At 42.1% G+C, this 13381-nt stretch overlaps 1 protein-coding gene across 1 annotated transcript; it reads left to right on the top strand.

The window, feature by feature from the left end:
• The first annotated feature begins 11478 nt into the window (after positions 1 to 11478).
• Positions 11479 to 13006, top strand: LOC109879647 (noggin-3-like). Its single transcript, XM_020471808.2, has one exon. The coding sequence runs from the start codon at positions 11949 to 11951 to the stop codon at positions 12615 to 12617; it is 669 nt and encodes a 222-aa protein (XP_020327397.2). The 5' UTR covers positions 11479 to 11948; the 3' UTR covers positions 12618 to 13006.
• The last annotated feature ends 375 nt before the right edge of the window (positions 13007 to 13381 follow it).

The raw sequence follows: 13381 nt of genomic DNA, 5'->3' as shown, positions 1-13381 counted from the left end.
TGGACAGCACTTTGTTTTGTCTGACCTCTCTGTGTTTGTTCTCTTTCCAAGGTCTTGGGAGACGCCAAGCCGTGTGTCTGAGTGACCAGCCACACATCACTCATTGTCATCTCCTTGGAGCCCCCAGCACCCCAGGCACCCCCTCTCAGTGCCAACGCCAGACTGGAACCCCAGTTCTTGGGGTGTAGAGGATCCCAAGTCCTAACAGGGCTCAAGAAACGAAGGTATATATCCAGCTCTGTTAAAGAAAATATAACATAAGTTATGTAAGTCAATGTGGTAATGGGTTTCTGCCCGATCAGATTAATAAAGACAATATTAACAACCCTACCACAGGGCCCTCCACCCAGCTCCATTCACTCATCACTCTCGCTCATCTGTCCTCACCAGCCAAATCTGTTTGTTGATGCAGAAATTCTATATAGAGTTTCTATTTAAGTTTGATAAAACATTGATATGAACGAATGAGGTAGGTGTATGAAATGCCCAGCCACTGTCTGTCAACGGGTGGCGTGCCTCGTCAGACTCAGTCAACCCACCCAGACCTGACCCCCTCTACAAAGCCCAGTCCCCTGCTATTAAAATAATTTACAGAAGCAACACAAGATGTGCTCTTGAGGGATTGGGTGGTCTTTCAGTCCTCTCCTGGTGAGGGAGCCTCTCAGCTGAGTCTCTGGACTGGCTGCACAGGTAATCCGAGTGACTCCTAATTAAATGTTACAGTGTGGCGAGTCAGAGTTTCAGTCACACTGCGGAGCTGGGCTGGTGTCAGACTGGTATTTAAACATGGTCTGTCAGGGCCCAGGGTATCTCTCTCTCAGCCTCTATTTTCTTACTTCCTATACTCAAACCAATATTGCCCCCAAACAGAGCTGATTTTCTAGATTGTCTTGATCACACACCAGAGTATGACTTGAAAAGACATTGGCAAAAATGATTAAGCTGATGGCAGAATAAATGTATTGACATCATTGACATTCAATACTTCCAGACAGAACATACTTTGATAGACCTACTGTCAGGTTTGTACAATAGAACCCCTGACAGAGGTTACATAATTCAGCCCTTTAAAATATAGCTAGCTAAGGATGTACAGGATTATGCAAGATATGAGATTCAGACAGACAGTTATACAAACATTTATAGACTTAAAGATAATTTTTAGTTAAAATGTTACGTCTCCTTAAAACAACATATCATGCAATCATATATTTTCCTGCAATAGGAAGAAAAAATAATTTATTTCTATGACTACAGATTTGCTTGCAGACAGAAAGCTCTTTCTCCTTAGCCTTCATATGGGCGTTTTACCATGGGTTTTGTTTTTCTTTAATAACGCAACAGCTTGAATCACGGAGTCGGCAGGGATCGACCATCCTGGTTCCTGAGACAAGTTAAAGATCTTAAGCTGGGTGTCTCTGCTCTACACCCAATGGGCTTAAACATATATCACACTGGCAGTGGGCTGTTTGCTTTCAACCCCCTCTTCCCCTCCCTGAGCCGACCACTGATCCCCTTTCTGTCTGTATCTCATAGAGGATTCCCTCTATTCAGGGGTTCAAGTGAGGCTTCACAGTCAAACAGCCATGCTGACAGAGAATGTCTTTGATCCCCAAAGCTTACTATCTGACCGAGCTTCTGGATTTACTCCATCTGGTGAAAGATGTATATTTAACTAACACATTTTAAGTCACGTGTAAATGTGTTAATTTAGACTGTCCTCCAAACACCATGAGGGGATGAGGTGAAAGATCATATGTGGCGGTCCTGTAAAACATGTCTGGTGAACAGTCTGGTGAACTGTCCTGCTGATCTCTGTGTCTCTTTTGATCACTGGAACTTGATGACAATCTGTCCTTACATCTTGAATCACCATGTCGCAAAACAGCAGTTCATCTATCAGTCTAGGTTTGCCTTTACCAAAATAACACTGTGCTAGTTTTGTCTTTCTGCATTGCATTAAAATATGAGCTGGTAAATGTTAAATGTTTATATAATTTGGTAATGTATATAGTTCTGAAACATCACCTCTTACAGAGAGCATATTACATTAAATACAAACATGATATTTGTGGAGGAAGGGTGGAAATTTCTCCTTGGGGAGTAGTCTAATCAGACTGACTCCAGCTATTTCAAAAGGTCTGCTCGTTTTTCAGACTAGAAATCCAACCTTAAAATGACTTTAGTCTGACCCACAAGTCTCAGTTACAGTGCATTAATCTGAAATCAATGAACATTTTCCTGTTGGAATTGTTCTCACTAATTCACCACCATTGTAGAGGATTCAATCCTGGTCATGATACACCCTTTGATTCACTATTGGTTCAGTTCTGTCTGGAGACAGAGGTGCTGTCTCTGCCTGTAGTTCAGCGGGGGAGAGTGGAGTGCTTTTTAGGGCTTCTTCCTCTATACCGTGGAGAATAGCCCCATACAATCTGCTCTCCCTGGTGCGCACAGCGACACCGCCCTCCATGATAAAAGCCCAAACCATGTCCAGTCAGTCTCTCAGCTCTCTACTACTTTACTAGTCTATTCAACACCACGGGGCAGTTTATAAGAGGGGGGCGGGGATAGGGGTGTGCCCTGACGTTTGCATACTGTATAACACTCTTGGCAGTAGCAACAAAACAGCCATTCCTCTGGCGACCACTGCCAGTCATTAAGCATAATGTGTCTGGTATCCCTGCGCTGAAAATGCACAAAGGGGGAAAGTAAGACCGCATGAGACATTCTTCTAAGCTGTGATGTGGAGAGATGGGGGCCCCATGCGGGGTGCAGGGAGCAGACAGCGACAGGGAGGCTCGCTGTGATCTCCCCCAGGACGGCTGGGGGACAGCAACCCGAGAGGGACTCCCCTGATGGTTAAAACAACAGCCCCTGCAGCCAACCAGGCTCCATCTCCCCAGTGGATTTACACTCGTTTCTCAACCCCCACCCCGTCCCTCCCTCTCTTCTCCCCTTCTGCTTCCCCCACCAGTCCCCTTTGTGTCGGTCTTTCAGGAGCAACCTCCCCCTCCTCTCTGGGCTCTCCTGCTGCTCCCGTAAACAACTACTGTGACGGAGCGGTGAGCTGAGCTGACAGTTCCACACTCCAGCAGCCAGCCAGCCCTCAGGAATGACTCTGGCATTATAGGTTTTGATTAAACCGCAGTAGGAACTTGTCATAAACTGCCCTGTCTGGTGTCATTTTTTATGATGATGGGCTGAGTGAGAGAGGTCCTGCCTCCATAGAACTCACCCTATGAAATCTACCCTCTCTGTGTCTGTTTGTTACCGCTTTACATGACCACTATAGATCAACACCAATTCAAAGGCAAACGGTGTGAGAAAGAGAGGTGTGAAGAGCCAATAGTACCAATAAAGCCGTTTAGGAGTGATTATAGATTTCCTACAGTACAAACCAGAGGTGTAAGGCTTTCTCAGTTGGATTTCAAAGGCAATAAAGTGGAACTCTTAGCTTTTATCGTTAAAGGGTGCTTGTTTAAATCTCAGCCTCAGTTCTTTAGCCCCTTTCTGCAGTAACTTGCTACCTGCCGGTGTCTGTTACTACAGATTTGTGTCTGGTCCTCCTCATGCCTCACAATGCTTAGGATCATCTACCTCTCAGATCATTCTATTTTAATATCAATCACGGTGTTCAATGTTTTGAAATTGAAGATTGACTTTGGGTTAAGGCTGTTGCTCTCTTTGCCTGTGTGACATGTTGAAACCACGTGGAGGCCTTCGGAGCGTCTGCGTGCCGTTGCGGATCACAGGGAGCATGACGCTAGGCTAGTGCTGGAGCCGTGGAGGTGAGGTGAGCTGGGACGCGCCTGGGTGGCAGGGCAGCGCGCGGGGCCTCCCTGACTGGCGCCTGTAATTTTACCTTCCCATTCATCAGCCAGAGATATTAATAATAACAGCACATCTGGATTCACTTTACTGTCTCACTTTAACTCCTTCTGTAACAGTCGCTGCTACCACTGCTGCCCAAGCCCCCAGTACACTCCCCCTCCTCTGCTGTCTGTCTCCCTCTCACTGCCTTCCTCTCCTTTTTCACTTCTCTGTTCTTGAGTCTGGCCTCGTCAAGAGAGGGGCTCCTATCTCAACCTCACTACTGGTAAACCAGCCAAGGACCGCCTTAGAAGACACACGGCTTGGCGTCTCCATTGATACATTTTACAGTCCTAACAAAACAGTGGTAAAGTCCTTGTTCGAGATCATTATAATAGTTGTATTTCAGTACTAATGTTAACGCTTCATATAGTGACAAGAATATTGACCTCTTTCATTTTTACATGAGACCAGGTGTTTAGAAATATAAAGTACAGACATTGAACTGGCTTTAATTCCACTGCCAACTTTCAATTAGCACCAACCCTCTGTACACAACTGGACATGCCACCCCTGGGCGGAGGCTGTGTAAATCACTGAGCTGGCCATCCATAGGTGGAGGAAGGGGCCTGCTGTTGGCGGGCCAGGCTGGCTCAACGCCCGCTGTCCAACCCTCCTGGCTGCGGCAGGTGAAAGAGGTCTGCTGTGTGCAGAGCTGACAGCCCCTCGCAATGCATAGAAACACTTGCTTCATTACAAAACGCCCCCCAGTGAAAGAGGGAGAGGTAGAGAAAGAGAGTTGCTGTACTAAACATGACTTTGAGAAGAGGAGAGAAAAAACTGTGTGCATCACTCATCTGCTCATGAGTCAATGAACACTGATGATGTCACAGGGAGCAGTGCAAGCCTCACACAAACTATACTGTATTACCGATTTTCGTTTAAACGACCTTATTTATTTGCACAAAGAAAATCAAGAGCTGATTATTTTTTCCAAGTTGTGGACTGAAAAGTACCTCTCACAGAGAGAGAACAACCTTATTTCACAAACAAAACACTTAAAATACTTATTTAGTACAGAAATAGACATTGGACAATTACAGCTCATATTTTCTTACTACCTAGCGCCTCTCATGATATATTCAAAATGGAAATATGAAGCCTGGTATGGATCTTTTCAATTATACTCAGACATGTTTCAGCTTTGATGATCAACAGATTATCTGCTATAGCTATAAAGGACTTGTATATATATTTTTTTAACTAGGCAAGTCAGAACAAATTCTTATTTACAATGACAGCCTAGGAACAGTGGTTTAACTGCCTTGTTCAGGGGCAGAACCACAGATTTTTACCGTGTCAGCTCAGGGGTTTGATCTAGCAACCTTTCGGTTCCTGGCCCAATGCTCTAACCACTAGGCTACCTGCCCCCCTGTAAGCTGTCAGGGAGTGAATACATCCATGAACTGAATCCTAGCACTGCTGCAAAAGCACCACTATAAAGCAAAGAGAGGGATTCATTAATGTAAGGTCATATTGATTTATGATGTGTGAATTTGGAACTGAGAGTCTGAGACCAAGGGGGTGGGTTGCAAACACAGCACCCTGTGTTATAGGTTGAGACACCGGGATCCCCCTCGGCTGGCTCCCCATCCTGTCTCCAACTCTCCCAGCCTGCTAGTTCATAGAGGAGGCTCCGGCCCAGCCACTGCAGCTTTGTCCTGATGAACCGTGTAAATCCACCTTGATTACTACATGGGATCACCACGCTGGCTTTGGCGGTGCTGAAAAGCCGTCTTTGACGTGTGCTAAATATCTTGGTAGCCGCAGTGGATGCCCACCGTCTCTCTGTGCTGTTGTTCACGCTCCATTTCTGGGACATGGTGGATTGATGAACTGCTGAATCATCAATCAAAAGCCAAAGTATTTATTTTTCATATACTAAAGGGGCTGCTATCTGAGAGCTGACCACTGCCTTCGGGCTGCATCACAGCCCAGTGCACTTGCTGTGTAACTGGCTTGTTAGAACCATCAGTCCTCCTCCGTCTCAGCTGAGGACACTGCTATCCTGGATGACATATGAGTTCATGCTCACCTCCTGAGCTCAATGGAACCTTAAGCCCTCCACCATCCATGACGCTCTGATTATAAGTAGGCCTACAATACTGTATTATCATTTTCCCAGGCCCGTGTCTTGGTCAAGGTTGCCAAATCTGAGCATTAGTTTGTTTATTTTATTGATCATTTCTGGAAATAATGACACAATTGCTTTTCATAATTTCTTAACGATTTCATTTACAGGCCCAAACTAACTGTGTAAAAGTACTCGATTTGTTTTGAAACCCAAATAGACATTATGTTTAGTAATTTGTTTGAATAGCTAGCGAGGGCGGTTCGGAGATTGAAATAGCCCCGTGTTTATATTCTGGTTAATTACTCTGTTTGGATAAAATGCTATTGTCTATGAAAACTTTATGGGATGAAAAGAAATGAACACACACAACAGCCTCAACTCCACAACCTGTGGGAAAACAAGGCTAGCTGTTAATTAAAGAGCCTGTTAAAGGGGAAGTTCACCCATCTGGCCTTATTTTCACTCTTTCTGTGCTTGTAGTTGATATTTTGTTTCTTTACAGTGAAAATTGGTTGTCACATTTTGCTGAGTCATCACTTGGCGTTGATTATAATGCAAAATGCAAATATGTCTAAAGCATATTACAAAACACTCTAAAACACTCGAAACCAACTCATGTTACATCAGAGTCCCATTTGGAATGATGTTTCTGCACTAAAAACATTCCATTGTGCCATAAATCCATGTTTGAATGATGCTGTTTATAACAAGAATAAAAATATGGATTTATGGGACAGTGGAAAAAAATAGCAAGAATTGAGTGTAGAGATATGATTCAGAATGGGATTGTGATGTAATAGGAGTTGGTGTGGAGTGTTTTAGAGCGTTTTCTAACATGCTTTAGACACATTTTCATGTAGACAATGGCAAGTGATGACTCGGGCAAAATGTGTCTACCAATTTTCTCTGTAATTAAACAAAATATATATATTTTTTAACGGTTCTGTGCCTTCAAAGAACAGTGTTTTCCATGCATGGTAATGTATAACGACTACATATCTGGATATTTATGATAATAGATTCACAGAAATAGGATTGACATCTGTATACTACATAAAACCTGTAGTTGTGAAGATCTGATCGAGGCAAATGATTGGTGTTGTAAACTCTAACGGCTTTGCTCGAGCAGTAGAGTGGCCTTGTTTGACGTGAAAGAACACCATCTACGATAAGGCTTAACATTGTGAGGAAAGATCTCACCTTGCTCTAGTGAAACCTAGCAATTTGTTGAGATAAAGCACATAGTAAGTGTGATTATTGTGATTGTGGGCTCTTGGATCGCAGGAGGAACATGGGAAAAGTGCTATACAAACTACCAAATTGCACACCACCAGTGTGCCAGAGTAAACAAAATAGCACCCATTTCATGTCTGTGTTTACTCAGCAGCAATGTGGCCTCAATTAGCCTGGAGTGTGAAAATGGGATTGCGCGAGATAAACATTGTGAAAGGTGCTGTATCGGAAGAGCGCCACGTGAAATGGACTGTTTTCTGAGACAATTTCATTTTATTGAAACCACACACTGTTTCCATCAGTTATGACAACTATCTGTGCCCCCCACCAGTGCCTCCAGAGTAGACTACACAATTGGTTGAGTGGGAGTGTCAAGAGATTGTATTGTCTAGTAGTGAGGTGCTCTGACTTAGACCACTTCTGTGTTGAGCATACTGATCATTCTTCTGTGTTGAGCATACTGATCATTCTTGCTGTGGGCCCTATTCAAGCAAACACAGTAAACAGTCATCAGTAAAAAACAACAACCCTGATCTAGTACTATCAGAATGCACATTTTGATTTATGTCCTACATGAATAATACAGTTTACTCTGTGAAACAACAAGAAAATGCTTAAACTTTCTCATTGTACAGAGAATAACAGTTTTTTCTTGTCTTGTGCTTTCAGTTCATCTTTGTTTTCAACAGTCAACTGAGGTAAAAGTGTAACTAATAATGCAGTACCTGGAAAACCTATTTCCATTATATTAATAACAAATCTCAATAACTTGATATAGTTGAAGTCAGAAGTTTACATACACTTCGGTTGGAGTCAATAAAACCTGTTTTTCAACCACTCAACACATTTCTTGTTAACAAACTATAGTTTTGGCAAGTCGATTAGGACATCTACCTTGTGCATGACACAAGTAATTTTTCCAACAATTGTTTACAGACAGGTTATTTCACTTATAATTCACTGTATCACAATTCCAGTGGGTCAGAAGTTTACAAACACTAAGTTGACTGTGCCTTTAAACAACTTGGAAAATTACAGAAAATGATGTCTTTAGAAGCTTCTGATAGGCTAATTGACATCATTTGAGTCAATTGGAGGTGTACCTGTGGAAGTATTTCAAGGACTACCTTCAAACTCAGTGCCTCTTTGCTTGACATCATGGGAAAATCAAAAGAAATCAGCCAAGACCTCAGAATTTTTTTTGTAAACCTCCACACGTCTGGTTCATCCTTGAGAGCAATTTCCAAACGCTTGAAGGTACCATGTTCATCTGTACAAACAATAGTACGCAAGTATAAACACCACGGGACCACGCAGCCGTCATACCGTTCAGGAAGGAAACGCGTTCTGTCTCCAAGAGATGAACGTACTTTGGTGCGAAAGTGCAAATCAATCTCAGAACAACAGCAAAGGACCTTATGAAGATGCTGGAGGAAACCGGTTCAAAAGTATCTCTATCCACAGTAAAAATGAGTCCTTTATCGACATAACCTGAATGGCCGCTCAGCAAGGAAGAAGCCACTGCTCCAAAACCACCATAAAAAAGACAGACTATGGTTTGCAACTGCACATAGGGACAAAGATTGTACCTTTTGGAGAAATGTCCTCTGGTCTGATGAAACAAACATATAACTGTTTGGCCATGATGACCATCGTTATGTTTGGAGGAAAAGGGGGAGACTTGCAAGCCCGAAGAACACCATCCCAACCGTGAAGCATGGGGGTGGCAGCATCATGTTGTGGGTGTGCTTTGCTGCAGGAGGTACTGGTGCACTTCACTAAATCGATGGCAACATAAGGATGAAAAATTATGTGGATATATTGAAACAACATATCAAGACATCAGTCAGGAAGTTAAAGCTTGGTCACAAATGGGTCTTCCAAATGGACAATGACCCCAATCATACTTCCAAAGTTGTGACAAAATGGCTTAAGGACAACAAAGTCAAGGTATTGGAGTAGCCATCACAAAGCCCTGACCTCAATCCTATAGAACATATGTGGGCAGAACTGAAAAAGCGTGTGCGAGCAAGGATGCCTACAAACCTGACTCAGTTACACCAGCTCTGTCAGGAGGAATGGGCCAAAATTCACCCAACTTATTGTGGGAAACCTGTGGAAGGCTTTCTGAAACGTTTGACCAAGTTAAACTATTTAAAGGCAATGCTACCAAATACTAATTGAGTATATGTAAACTTCTGACCCACTGGGAATGTGATGAAAAAGATTAAAACTGAAATAAATCATTCTCTCTACTATTATTCTGACATTTCACATTCTTAAAATAAAGTGGTGATCCTAACTGACCTAAGACAGGGAATTTTTACTGGGATTAAATGTCAGGAATTGTGAAAAGCTGAGTTTAAATATATTTGGCTAGGTGTATGTAAACTTCCGACTTCAACTGTAGGAGAAAGTAATAATTTAATACAACCACAATAAAATAAATGACACTGGAAAGTCTAGGTCCATTCTTAATCACTCTTAGTGTGTTTTTAATGGTTTAACTAAGCTGGCCTTCTCTTGATGCCTATGTTTAAGGGCTCCTGAGTGTCGCAGCGGTCTAAGGCACTGCATCTCAGTGCTAGAGGTGTCACTACAGACCCTGGTTCAATTCCAAGCTGTATCATGAGTCCTATAGGGTGGCACACAATTGGCCCAGCGTTGTTATGGTTTGGCCAGGGTAGGCCGTCATTGTAAATAGGAATTTGTTCTTTACTGACTTTCCTAGTTTAAAAAAATAATAATAATAAGGTGCCTGCCAAGAGAGTGGTCTGGTTTGCCTCACTAAATGAGAAACCAGCAGGAACGGGTACAACGACCTATGCAGAACCTAAAGGTATTCATTTTGAATGCATATCCTTAAGCAAAAGTTGTTATTCCTTTGTACCTTTCAAGGACCAGACCCTGAAAATGATAATTATGTTGGCTGTTTTACTAGCTGAGGAAATTGACTTTGGTTTAGCCTACTTGAATAAAAACTCTTCAATTAAGCAGGCGTCTGTCTAAAGTATTCTGTCTTTTCAAGGTGAATATATAACTATCACAATTTTCCTGTGATAAAACAGTAGGAAGGGATTAGAAGAAACAAAAACAACTCACCATGAAATGAGGGCTGGCAATAAGTCCATAATGTAATGAGAACCATATTGAAATGTCACTTTGTTGGCTCTAATGCAGCTGTATTCTCCAATGAATTTCATCATTGTAATATATTGCTTGTAGATGATTATGTATCTATTCATCAGTATTTACCTATTATCGCTACATCATTTCAACACCGGTATTCAGATACATGGGGATTTGCCACAACAAGTTAAACCTTGTCAATGCCTTATTGCCAATGCCCAAGAATGCCTGAATAGTCCGATCAATTGTTGTTTCAAAAAATAAAAATAAGCGTGACCTTTTCCAGACTCTTCACCATAATTTGACCATAAACTAAATGAGTCGAGCGCAGAAGTGCGTGTGTGAATTAGCTCATTCAAAATGAAACAGAGATGCATTTATCTAAGTGAATGCTTTATGGCTGATGTAGCAGCCAGTCAGTTCTTCCACTAAATTATTTTCAAGGAATGATTCTCCAAGCATTTGAGGGTAGACAGGTTTGCAAATGGTGATACTTTCCATAGCTGCTGCTTAGTGAGAGTTGTTTATTTGGGAGTTATTTTGGCCAAGGTTTATTGAGAGGTTCCCTGTGACATGGTTGCACACTGAAATATTGTCCCTGCCAACAAAGAGAACACTCTTCATTAGAAAAATAAACAGTTGATTGTTCAGTCATGTTCTTTATAAGATCTCTCCCTACGTTCTACTTGCTCACAACAATTCCAAATATTTGAACATTTTGTGTTGGTATTATTATTATTGAGTGTATGTGTCATGAGTGTCATTTAAGGATGCTATTATATAGAGTATTTAACATGTTTTTCCTCATGACAAATACTATCTCTATATCCTGTTGTTTTATAACCTAGTAAGCCTTTTTTGTAATAATCCTCAGCAGTATTTGTACAGGGTAGCCAGTAGGCTAACCTCTCAAATGAATAGTAGCTGTTGGCCTATTGATAGAAATAGTAGTGGCTATGGCCTCTCACATTCAGTTCTAATTGTTGTTCACCGCTTCTAGCTAATTTCCCCCCTCTGTTATCAATGGAAAATGAGCAGAAGTAGTCAGATATTCCGACAGAGGGCGATCAGAATCCAAATTGACGGACCCCTCCTCTCCACTAACCCATCCCCGCCTCTTGATTGAGGGAGGTGTCGGGGATCTCCTACAACAAACCCACATTCAGATGTAATTAATATATCCATCACAACCCGTGGAGGATATATCAGAGGGAGCAGGTTACTCTCTCAGCGTCCTGCAAAAGAAAACGAAACACCATGCCGATCCTCAGAGGGGAGGACTTGAAACTGGAATCACGCGTCAAAGCGCACAAGAATGAGAACCGCTGATGCCACTGATGCTGTCACAGAGCCATTTCAAACAATATATTGCATTCGTGCGTAAAAGGGAAACACTGCCTATATCTAGATTTGTTTTGCGAAAGAGACTATTCATCTTTAGCATATTCAATCAATTATCGTTTGCTATGGAGTAAGCAGTCTGAATTTTAAGGACACCAACACTCAAGAAGTGAAGTTTGGCTGGATGTAACTCAAGCCGGTGCGCACTCCTCAAGAACCGGGCACAACTGTACGCAGCAGAGTAGCCTAGGCCTACCTGTTTAGCTGTATCCTCTAATACTTATTGTGCGTAACGGACATGGATCAATCACAGCATTTTGTAGCAATGTACTTGCTGATGTTGTCCCTCGGATTTATAATAGAAGAAGGGCTATGCCAGCATTATTACCTCCTCCGTCCTATCCCGAGTGACAGTTTGCCACTTGTGGAATTAAAAGAGGACCCAGATCCTGTCTTTGACCCAAAAGAGAGGGACCTCAATGAAACCGAACTTAAAAGTGTATTGGGGGACTTTGATAGTCGCTTGATGTCTATTACACCACCACAGGATAAATACACTGGCAACGATGAGCTTGACGATTTGGACATTCAACAGAAGCCCAGTGGAGTGATGCCGAATGAAATCAAAGCAATGGATTTTGACGTACAGTTTGGCAAGAAGCACAAACCCAGTAAAAAACTTAAACGGAGGCTGCAGCAGTGGTTGTGGTCATTCTCATTCTGTCCCGTCATTTATACATGGAACGACCTCGGCAGCAGATTTTGGCCACGTTATGTGAGAGTGGGAAACTGTCAAAGCAAAAGATCATGTTCGGTTCCAGAGGGGATGGTCTGCAAACCAGCAAACTCGACCCATTTTACGATATTGAGATGGCGATGTATACAGAAGAAAGGGGGCCTCAAATGTACTTGGATACCAGTTCAATACCCGATGATAACCGAATGCAAATGCGCCTGCTCGAACTGAAATGACTGTTTTCAAGTATAAATGATGATGACTTTGTAATTTTGTATGCACTACCGAGTGTAGGGATGTATTTTATGTATATGAGGTGCCATTCAATTATGTAGGTTATTGTAAAAAGTCAGTATTACGTGTAACCAGAGTCTACCGTATTTGTGGAAAGTATTGGTTATACTTGTTGTATTTATATTGAAGATCAATGGCGCATAGGTGCCGTTTTATAAATATGTTGTTTTCCATTATGGAAACTAATCTATCAACCTCAGATTTCATGTGGATTGTGTTATCTTGCAGCTGATATACAGCTGAATATCGGTAGCCTATTTCAACGATTTATCAAGTAAATTAAGAGAACTGCTATTTATTCTTTATATTCATATAATAAAATGTCACTGAAATAATTAAATCTCTATTTTGTCTTAAAATATATATATATCTCCCCTATACCTATCAACTCAACACACCGTGAACCCTTTGATGGAGTAATGACACCTGTCACAATTAGGGTTATAGCGTGCGCACTCACTCACTCTGAACCAAACTCTCAGGAGTCTCGCGTAGTTTGCGCAAGTAAGCAGTCTGGTTCAAGAGACTCTCAGTAAAGCAGCGTGCACCGGTCATACATGGGTAACCTATGGGCGGCTCTCAGTAGATTACTTACTTACACAGTTATACACTTTCATAGAGCTGGGTCCAAGACTTACTTGTTAATTATATTTGTTAAAACTTGGGGTTCCCAGGAGTGGATACGGGCTGAGGATTGCCTG

This window comes from Oncorhynchus kisutch, linkage group LG6 (assembly GCF_002021735.2).
Source record: "Oncorhynchus kisutch isolate 150728-3 linkage group LG6, Okis_V2, whole genome shotgun sequence".
Lineage (NCBI taxonomy): Eukaryota > Metazoa > Chordata > Actinopteri > Salmoniformes > Salmonidae > Oncorhynchus > Oncorhynchus kisutch.
This window is presented reverse-complemented; position numbering and strand designations above follow the sequence as displayed.

Excerpts from the sequence above, each read along its gene's own strand:
- LOC109879647 (XM_020471808.2), top strand. The coding sequence starts at position 11,949 with ATGGATCAATCACAGCATTTTGTAGCAATGTACTTGCTGATGTTGTCC.